Source organism: Anabrus simplex, chromosome 4 (assembly GCF_040414725.1).
Source record: "Anabrus simplex isolate iqAnaSimp1 chromosome 4, ASM4041472v1, whole genome shotgun sequence".
Lineage (NCBI taxonomy): Eukaryota > Metazoa > Arthropoda > Insecta > Orthoptera > Tettigoniidae > Anabrus > Anabrus simplex.
The window spans coordinates 279106355-279124412 of record NC_090268.1 but is presented as its reverse complement, the minus strand read 5'-3'; the positions used below and the strand labels follow the sequence as shown (position 1 = coordinate 279124412).

Sequence of the window (18058 nt, the reverse complement as noted above, 5' to 3'; positions counted from 1 at the left end):
ATTTAGGGCAGTCGCCCAGGTTGCAGAATCGATATCTGTTGTTTTCCTAGCTTTTTCTTAAATGATTGCAAAGAAATTGGAAATTTATTGAACATCTCGCTTGGTAAGTTACCCCAATCCCTAACTCCCCTTCCTATAAACGACTATATGCCCCAATTTGTCCTCTTAAATTCCAACTTTATCTTCATATTGTGACCTTTCCTACTTTTAAAGACACCATCCAAACTTATTCGTCTACTGATGTCCTCCCACGCCATCACTCCACTGACAGCTCGGAACATACCACTTAGTCGAGCAGCTCGTCTCCTTTCTCCCAAGCCTTCCCAGCCCAAACTTTGCAACATTTTTGTAACGCTACTCTTTTGTTGGAAATCGCTCAGAACAAATCGAGCTGCTTTTCTTTGGATTTTTTTCCAGTTCCTGAACCAAGTAATCCTGGTAAGGGTCCCATACACTGGAACCATACTCTAGTTGGGGTTTCATCAGAGACTTATATGCTCTCTCCTGTACATCATTACTACAATCCCTAAAAACTCTCATAACCATGTGCAGAAATCTGTACCCTTTATTTACAATTCCATTTATGTGATTACCCCAATGAAGATCTTTCCGTATATTTATACCTATTTATTTACAATGATCCCCAAAGGGAAATTTCACCCCACCAACGCAGTAATTAAAACTGAGAGGACTTTTCCTATTTGTGAAACTCACAACCTGACTTGTATCCTCGTTTATCATCATACCATTGCCTACTGTCCATCTCACAACATTATCGAGGTCACTTTGCAGTTGCTCACAATCTTGTAACTTATTTATTACTCTGTACAGAATAACATCATCTGCGAAAAGCCTTATCTCTGATTCAACTTCTTTACACATATCATTGATATATAAAAGAAAACATAAAGGTCAAATAATACTGCCTTGAGGAATTACCTTCTTAATTTTTACAGGGGTAGATAAACCTTGACCTACTCTAATTCTCTGAGTTCTATTTTCTAGAAACAAGCAACCCATTCAGTCACTCTTTTGTCAAGACCAATTGCACTCATTTTTGCCAGTACTCTCCTATGATCTACTCTATCAAATGCCTTAGACAGGTCAATCGCGATACAGTCCAATTGACTTCCTGAATCCAGGATATCTGCTATATTTTGCTGGAATCTTACAAGGTTGGCTTCAGTGGAATAACCTTTGCTAAACCCAAACTGCCTTCTATCAAACCAGTTATTTATTTCGCAAACATGTCTAATATAATCAGAAAGAATGCCTTTCCAAAGCTTGCATGCAGTGCATGTCAAACTGACTGGCCTGTGATGTTCAGCTTTATTTCTATCAATCTTTCCTTTATACACAGGATCTACTATAGCAACTCTCCATTCATTTGGTATAGCTCCTTCATGCGAACAATAATCAAATAAGTACTTCATATACGGTACTATATCCCAACCCATTGTCTTTAGTATATCCCCCGAAACCTTATCAATTCCAGCTGATTTTCTAGTTTTCAAGTTTTGTATCTTACTGTAAATGTCATTGCTGTCATAGGTAAATTTTAATACTTCTTTAGTTTTAGTCACCTTTTCTATCTTGACATTATCCTTCTTCTTCTTCTTCCTCTTCATGTGCCATGTCCTCGCAGAACGTTGGCGATCAGTAGCATGATCTGTTGTTTGTTCATAGCTGTTCTGAACAGAGTAAGCTTTGTCACCCCAAACCACTGGCTCAAGTTGCCGAGCCATGATGTCCTACTTCTCCCCGGACCACGTTTTCCATTAATTTTCCCTTGGAGTATTACTTGCAGAAGGTGGTATTTAGAGTTCCGCATCATATGACCAAAGTATTCTAGTTTCCTTCTCTTGATGGTAGTGAGAATTTCTGGTTCTTTGTTCATACGGTGCAAAACGTCTATATTGGTCATTTTAGCTGTCCAAGGTATCTTAAGCATCCTTCGGTACGTCCACATTTCAAATGCTTGCAATCTCTTGCACATGGTCTCAGTTAGTGTCCATGCCTCAACGCCGTACAACAGAATGCTGAAAACGTAGCACCGGAGTAGTCGTGTCCGTAGTGAAATGGAAAGGTCACGGCTTGTCAAAAGTTTCCTAAGTCTCTGAAAAGAAGTTCTGGCCTGCTCAATTCTGCATCGGATCTCGTGAGTAAGGTCCCAGTCATCATTGATGTGACATCCCAGGTATTTAAATGTTGCCACTCTCGCGATCTGTTCCTTCGCTGTTGTGAGATTACCTCGAATGCCATCTTCATTCCTACTTATAACCATCCACTTGGTCTTCTTTACATTAAGCTTCAAGCCCATTGCGCTGCTGGCTTCAGTGACAGCATTAAGTAGTTCCTGTAGACCCTGGAGATTGGTTGCAAGTAGCACAGTGTCATCGGCGTACCTGATGTTATTTATGATGAAACCATTAACCACAATTCCTTGAGTCTTTCCGTAAAGAGCATCTCGAAAAATCTTTTCTGAATAGATGTTGAAAAGCATGGGGGAAAGAATACAGCCTTGGCGAACTCCTTTCATAATTGAGACTTCTTCCGAGACACGACCATCAACTCTTATGCCAGCACACTGGTTCCAGTAGAGATTACCAATAATACGAATGTCCCGTCCATCAAGTCCTAATTCCTTGTAACCAACAATCTTTACATACTGCTGACTGAATACTTCTGCCTTTTGAAGATCCTCGCATACACACTTCCCTTGTTCATTAATGATTCCTGGAATATCGTTCTTGGAACCTATTTCTGCCTTAAAGTACCTATACATACTCTTCCATTTTTCACTAAAATTAGTATGGCCACCAATTATGCTTGCCATCATGTTATCCTTAGCTGACTTTTTTGCTAGATTCAATTTCCTAGTAAGTTCCTTCAATTTCTCCTTACTTCCACAGCCATTTCTTCTATTTCTTTCCAACCTGCACCTCCTTCTTAGTCTCTTTACTTCCCTGTTATAAAATAGTGGATCTTTACCATTCCTTACCACATTTAAAGGTACAAACCTATTTTCACATTCCTCAACAATTGCTTTAAACCCATCCCAGAGTCTGTTTACATTTTTATTTACCGTTTTCCAGCGATCATAATTACTTATTTAAAAAAAACCCATACGCCCGTTTTATCAGCCATATGTAGCTGAATTGCTGGCCAGAAATGTCGAAAGTTTGCTGTCGGAGACTTAGTCCTGGTTCTCGAAGTACTCTTTACCTTAGATATTATACAAACAGTTACTCCATCCAATCAAAGATGGTGCTGATTCTCTGAAAATTGTGCAGAAATGTAACACAAGATGGCTATCTGTTCTAGCTGCAATAGATCATGTCCTTTCCCAGTGGTTTGAGTTAATGACCTACTTTCAAGTAACAAGGTAAAATGAAAAGTGTTTCAGTGATATGTTTTTCTGAAACCCTGTTTGGAAGTACAGGTAGACCTCGTTATACGCGATAGTTACGTTCAGCGGAATTGCCGCGCATAGCGAATTCGCGTAAATCGAGAGTCATTTTATATATTAAAATATATGGTTAGGTTTCCGTTTACTCACATATTAAGTTTAAATTAAAGATTCTCAGTATTTATACAAAAAATAACCATTATCATGATTCTGAAACGCATTTTAATGCAAACTTTATACACTTAAAAATTTAACACTGAAACACACAATATTAAACTAAACTCTGCATACAAGCTCTTGGCTTTCGCTTGAATAGCAGCTCCAGAGAGAGACATGTGTTGTTGGTTGTGATCCTCAATCCAATCCATTCTTTTCATCGTTTCCGAGCGAGATTTGGTCACTCCAATCACACTTGAGTTAGCAGAAAACTGAGCAGCTTTTCAAATTAATTCCACATTGTCACGAATAGTTCTGAAATTGGAGTCCCTAAGTCCCAAAGCACGCTGAATGTAAACAATATGCTCACCTTTCTCATAGTGATCCAAAACTTCTTTGTTTCTAACTAATACGAGTTTGGTACACGCTTTTTTTCTTCAATAGGCACACGTTATTTCCTTTTACCCGGCCTTTTAAATACGAAATCTGTGAAGCGCAACTTCACCGCTCTGCTGATCGGAACTGACAATTCACGTCTCGACAAACACGACAGGCGCATAGGTTGCGCTTGCCGCGTTTAACCTTGGCGAGCAACGTAGTGTACGGTACGTTACGGAGTTCGGCACGCCTTACGGCATTACAGCTTCTACGTACTGCTAACAGATGGAAGCAATATACTTAAAACCAAGATCGCGTATATGCGAAATCGCAGATAACGAATCCGCGTATAACGGGGTTTACCTGTATGTCAGAAAGTAAATAATTAATTCCAGTCAAATTCTAAAGACCATTCTAAACTTTTAAATGGGCACAGAAGAATTGTTGTTCCAGGATACAAAGGCGGTCTGTTGACAGTAAATGTTAGTAAACGTAAATCTCCTAAAACGTAACTTATATTGGCTACGAAGTTGAGATTTTTTCCTCAACCGATCGAAAACAATGAAATCAGAAATGAAAGTAAACTTTCGAAACAGATGTGAGAACTTCCGTGCGTGCCGAGATGCAACGTAAACCGCTCCACAATTTAACGGTGTTACGGAAAGTTTCTTTGGCTGCTCCGAGTGTCTTCGTGTACTAAAGGAGCCAATAATACCCATAGGTAAGGAGTTACGATATTCTGAAAGTAATAATTTATAACAAGAATTGACAGTTGCGGCGATGATAAGGACCCCGCAGACCACGCGTGGTGGGGGGGGGGGGGGAGGGGGGCTAAGCTTGTGAGGGGCTCATGACTGTTTCTTAATTCAGTAGCTGAAGAGTGACTTTACATATTGATAAAGGTACAGCACACAACACAGTATTATTTATATTACAGAAGGTTATTCCAAACGTAGGCCATCGTAGCGCAGAGCTTCTTTCGTCAATAGGAGTACGGTAGTTATTTCTGAAAGTATTCGGGAGATAGTGGGTTCGAACCCCACTGTCGGCAGCCGTAAAAATGGTTTTCCGTGGTTTCCCATTTTCGCACCAGGCAAATGCTGGGGCTGTACCTCAATTAAGGCTACGGCTGCTTCCTTCCCACTCCAAGCCCTTTCCTGTCCCATCGTCGCCATAAGACATATCTGTGTCGGTGCGACGTAAAGTAACTTGTAATATATATATATATATATATATATTTCTGAAAGAATGTGGATTTCCCAACCTGTTCCAATAATAACCATCCCTTGCTGCAGTTCACAACAATCAACAAGGCTTTTGAAGTAATTAGCCAGTTCTGAGAACCCAGTAGTCAGCGAAGATGCGATAACAAAGACATACTCCTTATCTAAACTCTAAATACTGAAGTTTCGAGTCTCTTTACGACTCTCAGCACTGAGTGTAGCTAAATATCCCTATGCTGGACTGTTCAGTTGTAAATAGTTGTCAATTATTTGGTTCTAGGAACAAGATTATTTCTTAATATTGTGACGGTCAGCGTGTTTGGTTACTATAATTGACATATGCAGTTCTTGTGTGTGTGTGTGTGTGTGTGTGTGTGTGTGTGTGTGTGTGTGTGTGTGTGTGTGTGTGTGTGTGTGTGTGTGTGTGTGTGTGTGTGTGTGTGTGTGTGTTTTCGTAGGAGCCTGCCATATAAGAGTATTATTTAAATTCCTTTGGATTTGGAAACTAAATTGTGTAAATTATTATTATTAGTAGCTGATGTACCCGTGCTTCGCTACGGAATTCTACACTGTATACAGAGTTCTAAGTTAGATAGTATACACGTTGTGAGTAAGATTGTATTAAATTGCATAGCTCTTAACGTTACCCTAGAAATGCGACGGGGAAGTCGTCTTTTCGCATGTGAAGACTGGGTTAGGGAAATATCATTGCAGTCGTAGGCCCTCTTGCCTACCATCAGCCACAATCAAGTTGGGGAGTTTTCACTATAATGGTAGACACTCACTCCCCGCCTGCCTTTTTACACCCTCAGAAAGGCGGTCTTAGTGGTTTTCCCAACTGAAATCAACATAGATCAGTACAATGACGCCAGTAGGAATGTCGCGATTAAAAGCAATGCTATCATATGAAATACTCGATCCAATGGAAAACCACACATTTTCTCACATTTAACGAACAGTACTACGCTGCCGATCTAACAGTCCAAAGTTCCAGAGCTGGAATGACCAGGCCGCAGACAGCCGGGAGCCGTGAACACTCATTAATTTCATGGGGGGGGGGGGGGACGAATAGTGTAGAGTCCCAGGGCAAAAACTGTGCTTTCTTACTCATCTGTTTTATAGGAGTTGGGCTTCACTCTGTACTGATCTGCATTTAGGGCAGTCGCCCAGTTGGCAGATTCCCTATTTGTTGTTTTCCTAGGCTTTTCGTAAATGATTTCAAACAAATTGGAAATTTATTGAACATATCCCTTGGTAAGTTATTCCAATCCCTAACTCCCCTTAATATAAAGAAATATTTGCCCCAATATGTCCTCTTGAATTCTAGCTTTATCTTCATATTGTGAACTTTCCTACTTTTAAAGACACCACTCAAACTTATTCGTCTACTTATGTAATTCCACGCCATCTCTTCACTGACAGCTCGGAACATACCACTTAGACGAGCAGTTCTTTTCCTTTCTTCCAAGTCTTTCCAGCCCAAACCTTGCAACATTTTTGTAACGCTACTCTTTTAACGGAAATCACCCAGAAGAAATCGAGCTTCTTTTCTTTGGATTTTTTCCAGTTCTTGAATCAAGTAATCCTGATGAGGGTCCCATACATTAGAACCATACTCTAGTTGGGGCCTTACCAGAGACTTATACGCCCTCTCCTTTACATCATTACTACAATCCCTAAATACCCCCATAACCATGTGCAGAGATCTGTACCCTTTATTTACAATCATGTGTAATAATAATAATAATAATAATAATAATAATAATAATAATAATAATAATAATAATAATAATAATAATAATAATAATAATAATAATAATAATAATGTTTCTTCTATGCCAATTCAAGATACATTTGTGTTTAAAGAGGTTGGTATAAATGACGTAAAACGAGTTATGTATTCTCTCAGATCAAATGCTGCTGGACACGATGGCATACTTCTGTCTTTCTACAAATATATCATTGGCGCAAATCTGCCGATCGTAACACACATTATGAACTACTGTTTAACCCAAGGAATTTTCCCTGCGGCGTGGAAGGATGCCCTCGTCATCGCAATCCCGAAAAAGGATGGACCCAGTATTCCTTCAGATTAACCGACCAGTTTCTATCCTACCACCCCTGTCCAAAGTGCTGGAACGCCTGGTACATGAGCAAATCCTTACGTACTTACATAAATATGCTTTACTCGACTCTTACCAATCAGGCTTTAAGAAAAAACATAGTACCATGACAGCTCTGCTGAAAGTGACAGATGACATTAGATATGCAATGGACAACAAACGAGTGACAATACTTACTCTTTTAGATTTCAGTGGCGCATTTGATACTGTCGATCCTAGGTTGCTTCTTCCCAAATTACAGTCCTTAAACTTTAGCCAGAAAGTGCTGGGATTTTTCTATTCTTACCTCACAAATCGCCGGCAGTGTGTGGTTGCAAATAATTATAAATCAATGTGGCAAACAAAAAATATTGGTGTCCCATAACGGTCAGTCCTTGGCCCTCTCCTGTTCACTTTTTATATATAAATGATATCACCAGATCAATTAATCACTGCAAGTACCATCTTTATGCTGATGATCTGCAAATTTATTACCACACTAGAACTAATACTATACAACAAGCGATATGTAATGTTAATGTTGACCTTGAGCAAATTAATGGCTATGCAATTAAATACAACCTTAAACCCCCATAAAACGCAAGCCATTATCATCGGTACATCAAAGAATCTTCACATTTTAAAACAAAACTGCATTCCTCCCATAAGTTTAAATAATACTTTTATACCTTATTGTGAATCAGTTTCTAACCGTGGATTTATTATAACGGAAATTCGAAACTGGTCAGCGCAAGTTAAGAATATCTCTACAAAGGTTTATTGTGGCTTGCACCCCTTAAAACGTTTCAGAAATGTATTCCCTCGATCACTAAAAATTCAACTTGTACAGTCATTATTATTTCCCATTTTTGACTACTGTGATGTAATTTTTACGGATATAACAAATGAATTGAGCTTAAAACTACAACGCGCTCAAAATGCTTGTCTTAGATATGCTATGGATTTACGTTATGACGCTCGAGTTTCTCCCTATTATAAACAATTATCTTGGTTACGACTGGACGACAGGCGTAAACTACATTCAAATACTCTTATGTACCAAGTACTTTCGGAAGACATCCCTGCTTATCTCTCCAGCAATTTTCGTCACCTTGGTTCTTTACATCTCCATGATACTCGCTCCGTGTCGCTCTTAGAAATACCTGTCCACCGAACAACTACATACCATCGATCATTTACTATCACCGCTTCGGGATGGTGGAATGCTCTTCCCAAAGACATCAAGGATGCTGAATCAAAAAAAATTTAAACCTCTTACCAGCAGTTCCTCGTTAAGTGCTTCCAGCAAGGTACCTGTATGAGTGGAACGAGTGATTGTGTGTGAAAATGATATGAGATTATTGTACATTAAAATAAGATATTGGGTTAATATGATAATTTAAATTAAATTAAAAATATCCGTACTGTATTTACGAAGTAGAAGTAGCCTAAACATAGCTAGTAGTAACTGAATTTAACTTAGATGTAGTATTGCAAGGATACAATTAGCTGAATTTCATTTAAAAATTTTATTAAGCTTACTAGTATTTTTACGTTCGTATGTCTTTCGTTGTGTATTGAAATGAGTATTTTTTCAAATCTGTATTATGTAGGCAGTTCCTTTTTCTTTCTGTCATCTTTGCGTGTATATATTCATATTTTTTCTTAGAAATTAGTGTTATTTGTAGTTCTTAGTATTTTAAGTTGATCAGTGTCATTGTATTAACAAATAATAATATGTGTGTGGTTAAGTGTAAAAAAAGGCCAAGAGCCCTAACTTCGCCACAGAAAATAAAGGCTTTTATCGATCTATCTATCTGTGTGATTACCCCAATGAAGATTTTTCCTTATATTAACACCTAGGTACTTACAATGATCCCCAAAAGGAACTTTCATTCCATCAACGCAGTAATTAAAACTGAGAGGACTTTCCTACCCGATGAGTCGGAAAATCTCCATTCACTACACTGGTGGGGAAAGAAAACTATCTGACTAGTGAAAATGATATGAGATTATTGTACATTAAAATAAGATATTGGGCTAATATGATAATTTAAATTAAATTAAAAACTTGTGTATCGTGTATTGTTAATTTCCTTATCAGGAAAAGAGGAGCCCATTTTCAATTACTGCGGGAGGGTCCCGAGCTTCTTAGCGCCGCTATTGAGAAATTGAGGCAAATTTGTCCTCCAAGCCAGAGGAGAAACTCCTTTTTCGCTGCTAATTTGGAAATAAATGAATGTAGAATTTAATAAAAGTGAAGAGAAAAGGCTTCTTTTCAGGGTTGAGTTATTTAGTGAATTATGTTGCTATAATATGGAATAGGCCAAAATTGTAATTCTAGACCAGGTCATAAGTGAGCCCCTGCCATTATTCCGTTAAGGGGTGCACACTGATCATTCCAATCAGCGCATCAGAGGAGGGATTGAATAGTTGGAATACTATGACGAACCAGTGTGTTACGTGCCAGCAGTATCAGAAAATGAATGAACCAGAGAAGTAGCATGCTAAAGAACAAAGTTACTAATTCCCCAACTATTTCCCGTCAATATTCAGGCAGACTGTTATTCTCGGTATACAGCAGTAATCCCATCTATCGGTGATAAGTGTCAGCGTAGAAGAAAAAGAATATCACAACACACAATGGTCAAAGTAATGTTAATGTTGATCAGTTTTATGAGCTTTCGATATGGTGGGCCTTCACATCTAGTTTTCTTCCGACTACTTTTGAGGGTTGAGTTATTTAGTGAATTATGTTGCTATAATTTAGAATAGACCGAAATTGTAATTCTAGACCAGGTCATAAGTGAGCCCCTGCCATTATTCCGTTAAGGGATGCACACTGATCATTGCAATCAGCGCATCAGAGAAGGGATTGAATAGTTGGAATACTATGATGAACCAGTGTGTTACGTGCCAGCAGTATCAGAAAATGAATGAACCAGAGAAGTAGCATGCTAAAGAACAAAGTTACCAATTCCCCAACTATTTCCCGTCAATATTCAGGCAGACTGTTATTCTCGATATACAGCAGTAATCCCATCTATCGGTGATGAGTGTCAGCGTAGAAGAAAAAGAATATCACAACAAACAATGGTCAAAGTAATGTTAATGTTGATCAGTTTTATGAGCTTTCGATATTGTAGGCCTTCACATCTAGTTTTCTTCCGACTACAAAATACCACTCTTATCATATTCAGTACATTAAAACTGAATAAAACATAAATGATCAGAAATTGTATTCTCTATAACTTTTGTTATGTAACAATTGTCGATAGGACCAATAATATAGGCGTTTGAAAATTAAATTTTAGGCGCCTTCCCCTAAACGACCATCTCATCCAGCGTGAATAAAATTGTTTATAGTTTAGACTGTAATTTGTTATTCCCCGACTCTATATCTCGATTTTCATTAAATTCTGTTTTCCCATTTTCTCGTGGCTCGGCACTGAATATGGACTTAGCCAAAAAATGCAAATTCATGAATGTCTCTGTTATCATAGCCGGTACGGTAAAAATGTATAAGGCATAAATGTTCGTAAATTTAATTCTGTAAAACTTCAGTTAGTAGTATTTATTGATACGACCCTAATAACATAAATATTTGAGAATTAAATTTTAGGCCTTCCCCTAAACTACCATTTCACTCAGCGTGAATAAAATTATTTACAGCCTATATTGTAGTGGCTCATTCCCCGACTTTACATACCGATTTTTCTTAAATTCTCTTCAGCCGTTTTCTTGTGATGCGCGTACATACATACATACATACATACATACATACATACATACAGGCAGAGAGACAGACAGACATTAAGGAAAAGTAGAAAGTGCATTTCCTTGTTACTATGAACATGACCGATACATAAATACCATTATTTTCAAATTATTATACAGAGATTATACATAAAGTTTGCTGTCCATTGTAATACGAAATACTACGAAATAAACTTGTAATTTCCTTATCAGGAAAACAGGAGCCCATTTTCAATTCATTTTCAATTTTTCCTTCCGAAATGAAATGGCGTATAGCTTTTAGTGCCAGGAGTGTCTGAGGACATGTTCGGATCGCCAGTTGCAGGTCTTTTGATTTGACGCCCGTAGGTGACCGGCGCGTCGTGATAAGGATGAAATGGTGATGAAGACGACACACACACTCCGCTGCTGTGACAGCGAAATTAACCGATGATGGTTAAAATTCCCGACCCTGCCGGGAATCGAACCCGAGACCCCTGAGACCAAAGGCCAGCACTCTAAACATTTAGCCACTGAGCCGGACATTTTTTCTGCTGATTATTAGTAACAGAGGATTGTTGCCTAGTTGTAACCGGCCCTGTGGTATAGGGGTAGCGTGCCTGCCTCTCGCCCGGAGGCCCCGTGTTTGATTCCCGGCCAGGTCGACCTGACGGCTGGCTCGAGGTCCACTCAGCCTACGTGATTATAATTGAGGAGCTATCTGACGGTGAGATGGCGACCCCGGTCTCGCAAGCCCAGAATAACGGCCGAGAGGATGCGTCGTGCTGACCACACGATCCCTCGTAATCTGCAGGCCTTCGCGCTGAGCAGCGGTCGCTGGGCAGACCAAGGCCCTTTCAAGGTCGTTAAGTGCCGTGGGGGGTTACCTAGTTGTACTTCCTCTTAAAACAATAATCACCATCACCAGGAATTCAGAGTAGACAGACATGCTCACTTCACTTCGTCCTCTTATCAGAGGATACAGAATTTATGAAAATTAAGGTACTTACTGAGAAGTAAAAGTACACGCCTGATTTCCATATTTTACTTGTAACGCGTCGCCCTACTGTTCACTTCCTTTATATGCATCTAGTATCATGACTGGTCGAATATTGTGATAACATCGTGACTTAGATGGATTCACTGCCGACTGAAGCGGAAACGCTCTGACTTAATCAATGAAGTGCACGTTTAAATGCGTGCTTTTGCCAATCAAGGTTATCTATATCTGCTGCAGAACATTAAGGGATAGTAAACTGATATACAGACATTCTGATGACTACAAAAGAACAACACTGTGATATGCTAGTGGTTTAAGATCACACTAACATATCGAATGTTTTTGGCGACGCAACGATGGGAAAGGGCTAAGATTGGGAGGGTAGCGTGCATGGTCCTACTTAAGGTACAGCTCCAGCGTTTGCCTGGTGTGAAAATGGGAAACCACGGAAAACCATCTTCACGGCTGCCGACGGTGCGATTCGAACCCACCATCTCCCGAATGCAAGCTTACAGCTACGCGACTCTCACTGCATGGCCAAGTCGCTCGGTGGGAGCGGAAGTCGAGTTACGGTACTTTAATCAAGAGAGGCATGCGTAGACGTGTTGACTTGGCTTTGTTCTCTTAATATCTCTCTTTCACTCGAAAAAGATTTCAGTTCCCATACATGGATTTAAAGGAAGAAGAAGAAGAAAAATGCATGTCTTCGTCCCACGGTGATGCAGTTCTTTTCAGGCACACTCATAATGGAAATGAGCTGCCTGTAGTCTACCTATTTAACCTCCAATCTTAAATTTCTGACAGTACCGAGAATCATACCCGAAGTTCAGAAGATGATAGCTAATACTGCTAACCGTTACGTTACGGAGGTGGGTATAATAATAATAATAATAATAATAATTGTACCGGGAGGTGCACTTCAACCCCGTACATTTAAATGAAGTGCTTTGAAGAACGCTATCTAACACATAAAGTTTTCAACAACTATTTCAATAAATTTTGACTTCTCTTCATAGATGTCTCTGTTAAAAAACTGATGTCATGCACTCTGGTATAAAGTAGGACTACTAAAATTTTAAAGAAATTTTGTATTTATAGGTTTTCTAAACTGAATAGAGTATTCCTTGTTTATGATATTTCAGAGTTTGCAACACTTCTAACTCATCCCGCCAGCTTTGGAGTCTGGCCAGTCAGGAATTTCGCGTATTTAATTTTTAGCCAATCGCATGCTACTTGTAACTTTTCGATTGTATAAAAGCTGACGCCTTTTCGAGCTAACTTGTCTTACTGAACGTCTTGTTACTGAGTGTGTGTGTTAAGAGAGGAGACGGGGGCCTCATCCATCGGCAAACAGAACATCAGCTAAGGTAATAGCCAACATTTTTCTAACTCAGTAGTTGTCTCTGCAAGCTAACTCTTTAATAATGTAACAGTAAATTTCCTAAAATGTAAACATTTTTCTCATGTAAAAGTTCAAGTAAGTCAAGAGTACTTAACCGAAATCCGGGGATAGAGAGTGCGTTACCCTCTCGAACTCCCCTTCAGTTTAAGTTGGAGGTGGCTACGATTTTGTAACTGTTTTCACTATTGTAAATCGTAACTTATCTTGTACATCTAGTCACCTCAGTAATTTAGGATTAGCCTCTGTATTGTCGAGCCACAAGTCCAAGTAGGGTTTTAATCTTTGATTTTAAGGAGTGCAAGTTTCCGCCTCCATACATGTTTTGATTTTTGGGCCGGTAATTGAACCTGTTGTTTACCACAAAGACCCGGTAGAATGTGTACTCGATACCCCTGTATTATTTCTTCCATGTAAACTTAAAAAACAACTGATACGGTCTTGTAAGTTTTAGGTCGTGCCTAGAGAGGCCTGAAAGTGTAAATTTTTAGGCTGTTAAGGGTTTCGGAGCGCAGTCTCCTTTGTAGAATTATAGAGCATTGAGGCTCTTTCTTGTAATGTAAAATATATGTGTGTGAATATTGAATGGTGCCTTTGGAAGGCCGTAACTTGTAACCTTTGGAGCAAAAAGTGCTCTTGAAAATTATGATTTAAATATCCTGTAAAATAAATTGGGAGATTCGTCTCCTTGCCTATCTGACTAAACGCAACAGTAGTGATGTTGGGACTTTGTAAATTGGGAGCTTGAAGCTCAAATTGTAACTAACCATTTCTTAGTTTTTCTGTTTTTCTTCTACCTTGTACCAAACTATCTCTGTGCCTGAAATCTTGTTCTGTCGCCAAGCGAATTGGTTTGTTAAAATTTAATACCTGAAAAGAAATATAACCTTTCTTTTAAAGTTTTAAATTTATATTTGACTGTCGTGGATAGACCCATTCAAGCCAGCACCTTCTTTCACCTCTCTGTGATCCACAAAAACACGGTAATAATAATAATAATAATAATAATAATAATAATAATAATAATAATAATAATAATAATAATAATAATAATAATAATATACTAGGAAGAAGAAGAAGAATACTTTCTGAACAAGAAAATGAAGAGAGTTTGGTTCATTGAGGCGTTGAAGGACTTACAAAAATGTCGGTAACACAAATGAGACATCCACGAATGTCGCCTCCTCACGAAGAAACTCGTACCAAAGGTTTCCCAGGAAAGCTTAAGCTTAAAACAATCCACAAATGGGCTGAAGAACGTTCGCAAAAATACTGGGCAAACGTCAAGCACAAAGAAGGTAGTTGAAATAACGTGGTACATAGCTGGCCGAACGGAATTTGAACAATAACAACGATATATTATAGTCTATCGTTCCCTTCAATTGTGATAGAATTTTAAGAGATGTCGATGCGCTCAAATCTAAACGTGGAGAAAAAAAGGTAAATGATCTTAAAAAGCTGAAATGGACAGATTCACTCCAAAATCATACCACTTATAATGTAAATAGGCTGGAATAGTCCACTCTCACGCATGAAGAGAATGAAATCATCGGCAGTAATCTCGTCATCGGCTGGTACGAGTTCGAGGGTTTCTTGCAAGCCGAGCTTTCATCTTAGGTGAGAGAGAATGAATGATGCACGCGGTAAGAAAGTGGGCCACGATGTATTTGGCTCCGCACCATGCTCGCCTTTCGGCTGCTTTGCACTACGCCTGTAATTTAGTCTAAGGTGACCAAATTACAAGATGAAAATAACGGACACTTCGACTGTCATTGATTCTGATGCCCTATTTAAGATTAGAATTTCTTAACACGAGACACAGACCTCACAAAGAGTACCATTTATTTATATAAATTAAGTAATTATTATTATTATTATTATTATTATTGTTATTATTATTATTATTATTATTATTATTATTATTATTATTATTATTATTATTATTATTATTATTATTAAAAATGGAAGTGGCCCAATTCCAGTAGATTAAGTGTCGCAAAAAATGATGTTTACCTTTACGAAAAGCTAATGATCATGAATACGTCTTTCAATAAAAGAATATTGAAACTCAAATACTGATAACGAACGATTTATTTGCATCATTTCAGAGAGCATCTTTGGCGTCCAAGGCTTACAGTAACGACTAGAGATAGGAATTAGAGGCACGAATAGGTTAGAACGCAAACGTATTTGAACAAGGTGCAAGTGTAATCTAGCCGCTCTGCAGTTATGTTTTCCGTGGTTTCCCATTTTCACACCAGGCAAAGGCTGGGGCTGTGCCTTTATTAAGCCCACGGCCGCTTACTTCCAACTCCAAAACCTTTCCTATCCCATCGTCGCCATAAGACCTATCCGTGTCGGTGCGACGTAAAGCCACTAGCAAAAAAAGAGAAAAAGGCAGAATTGTCGGTGAGTTGCATACATTTTAGGAGTTATGATAGTTCAGATCGCTATATTTATGCAAATCTCACTGCAGAACCGTCGTGCGGGTAACATACACTCGAGTAACGAGATAATTTTAGTTCAGATGGACGCGTCCTGTTCTGCCGACCATGCGGGAAAGGAATGAAGGGTGACGTCACCTCAATAAGGAAGTCTAATATAAACTAGCCTGTTTTTTTTTATCATTGATATAGACTGAGTAAGAGCTATGCATCTGTAAAAAGGTTATTACACCTCTTATTCTAATGAACACGACGTCCCTACATATTTGCGGCCCAACAATGCACCTTGAATAACCGTTGGACATGGTACTGGCATTTAACATTGGATATCTGAGCCTGACACCGGTATGTCAATGATTCTCCATAAACCCTAGGAATTGTATCCAATTTCAACCTCAGCAAATGGAACTTTTGTAATATGTGGTAATCATGGGGCCAGTGTAAAACCCTTCAACCCCATAACTGTACCATATGTATATATCTTAATATTAAGTATTTTTTAGAATAGTGGCACTCACTAACATATTTTTTAGCAGTGATATAGACTGAGTATAAGCTATGTGTCCGTGAACTGGTTGCTGAACCTCTTATTCTAAGGAACACGACACCCCCGTAATATTTTCGGAACAACAATGCACTTCAAAGATCTCATAAACCGTTGGACATAATAGTGGCATTTAACACAGATAACTTGACATCTGAATTTCAGTGATTCTTGATAAACTCTAAGAACTGTATCCGATTCCAGCCTCAGTAAATGTAATATTTGAAAATTACCCCCTTAACTGTACCATATGAATATATCTTAACATTAAGTAATTTTAAAATAGTGGTATCATGTTTATTTAATGGCATTCTTGTTTAATTTTAATTTTAGTAGTATTTACTCTGTATAGGGGCTGCCTGGCCGAGACGGTAAAGGCGTGCTCGGTTCGCCCGGAAGGACGTGGGTTCGAATCCCCGTCAGGAAGTCGTAAAATTTAAGAAACGAGATTTCCACTTCCGGAGGTGCATATGGCCCTGAGGTTCACTCAGCCTACACCAAAAATGAGTACCAGGTTAATTCCTGGGGGCATAGGCGGCCGGGCGTAGAGCTAACCACTCTGCCCCATCACGTGCCGAGGTTAACAATGGTGGAAGCCTTTACCTTTCACTCCTCCAAGGGCCTTCATGGCCTGTACGGAGGTGACTTTGTCTTTGTCTTATTTACTCTGTACAGTCGCTATTAAGTAGCTTCTCTAGCCGCTGAAGATGACCTATTTACGGGTCGAAACCGCTACTGTTTTTATGTAAATAATATTGACACTATGTAAAATAAAGTATTGATTAGGTGGAGAACTCATCCTTCGTACGTCACTTCGCGTTACACAAATTTTCGAATGACTCCCAGCCATAACACATATTTACGTCAAAACAATGCTCACTATGCTGTCTCACTGGTTTGTTACATTTAGTGCCAACCAAATAAACTGTAATTACTTTACACAATGAGAAACGTACATCAGAGCTTTATTATAAAATAAAGTTGAAACACAGTATTTTAAAATATACGGGACGGTTCACGAAAAACGGGACAATATGCTTTCCGTGTATTTTTAGCTGGGACAACGGGACACTTCAGAGAAATAAGGGACCATCCCGTAAAATAAGGGGCATCTCGTTAACCTACTTTAGTCGAGTGACGAGTGATTTAGTAATTAAATATGTTCGGACAAAACAAATTAGCTGAGTATTGTATTACAATGTTTTAATGAGTAGGAGCTAGCAAAAAAAAAAAAAAAAAAAAAAAAAGGAAAGTAGACGTTTGAGTAACATCTCCCACCCCACCTCACTTACCACTAGACCGCCACTGGACAGGTCTGAACGCTATATTTTTAGTGGAAATATACAAACAAAACAAGCCCCATGATGCAACAATCCCTGGCCTACCAAGCGAAACCTGCTCAGCCGGAAAGCATGCAGATTAAGAGGTGACGTGTGGTCAGCACGACGAATCCTCTCGGCCGTTATTCTAAAAAATTTGTTCATAATTACATAAATTCCTGTTTTTCAGTATCAGTTTTATCAATATCTTTCAGTTTATTGCATTTCTGGTTTGTGCTACTTATATGGGGAAGAACCTGTGAGCTACACCCGCTACCCAAAATGCAGAATGTATATTATTTTATTTCTGCATATCAGCTTGCAGCTGTGTGTTTATTATGTTATCGGT

The 18058-nt window shown here is 38.8% G+C and overlaps 1 protein-coding gene across 1 annotated transcript in view; it reads right to left on the bottom strand.

Moving 5' to 3' along the window:
* LOC136872645 (uncharacterized) overlaps window positions 1–12147 on the bottom strand; it is a 35110-nt gene extending 22963 nt beyond the window's left edge. The window contains exon 1 of the mRNA XM_067146453.2: window positions 12014–12147. Within this exon, the coding sequence (XP_067002554.2) occupies window positions 12014–12044 (31 nt within the window). The 5' untranslated portion in view covers window positions 12045–12147. The remainder of the gene's footprint in view (window positions 1–12013) is intronic.
* Between the last annotated feature and the right edge of the window lie 5911 nt (window positions 12148–18058).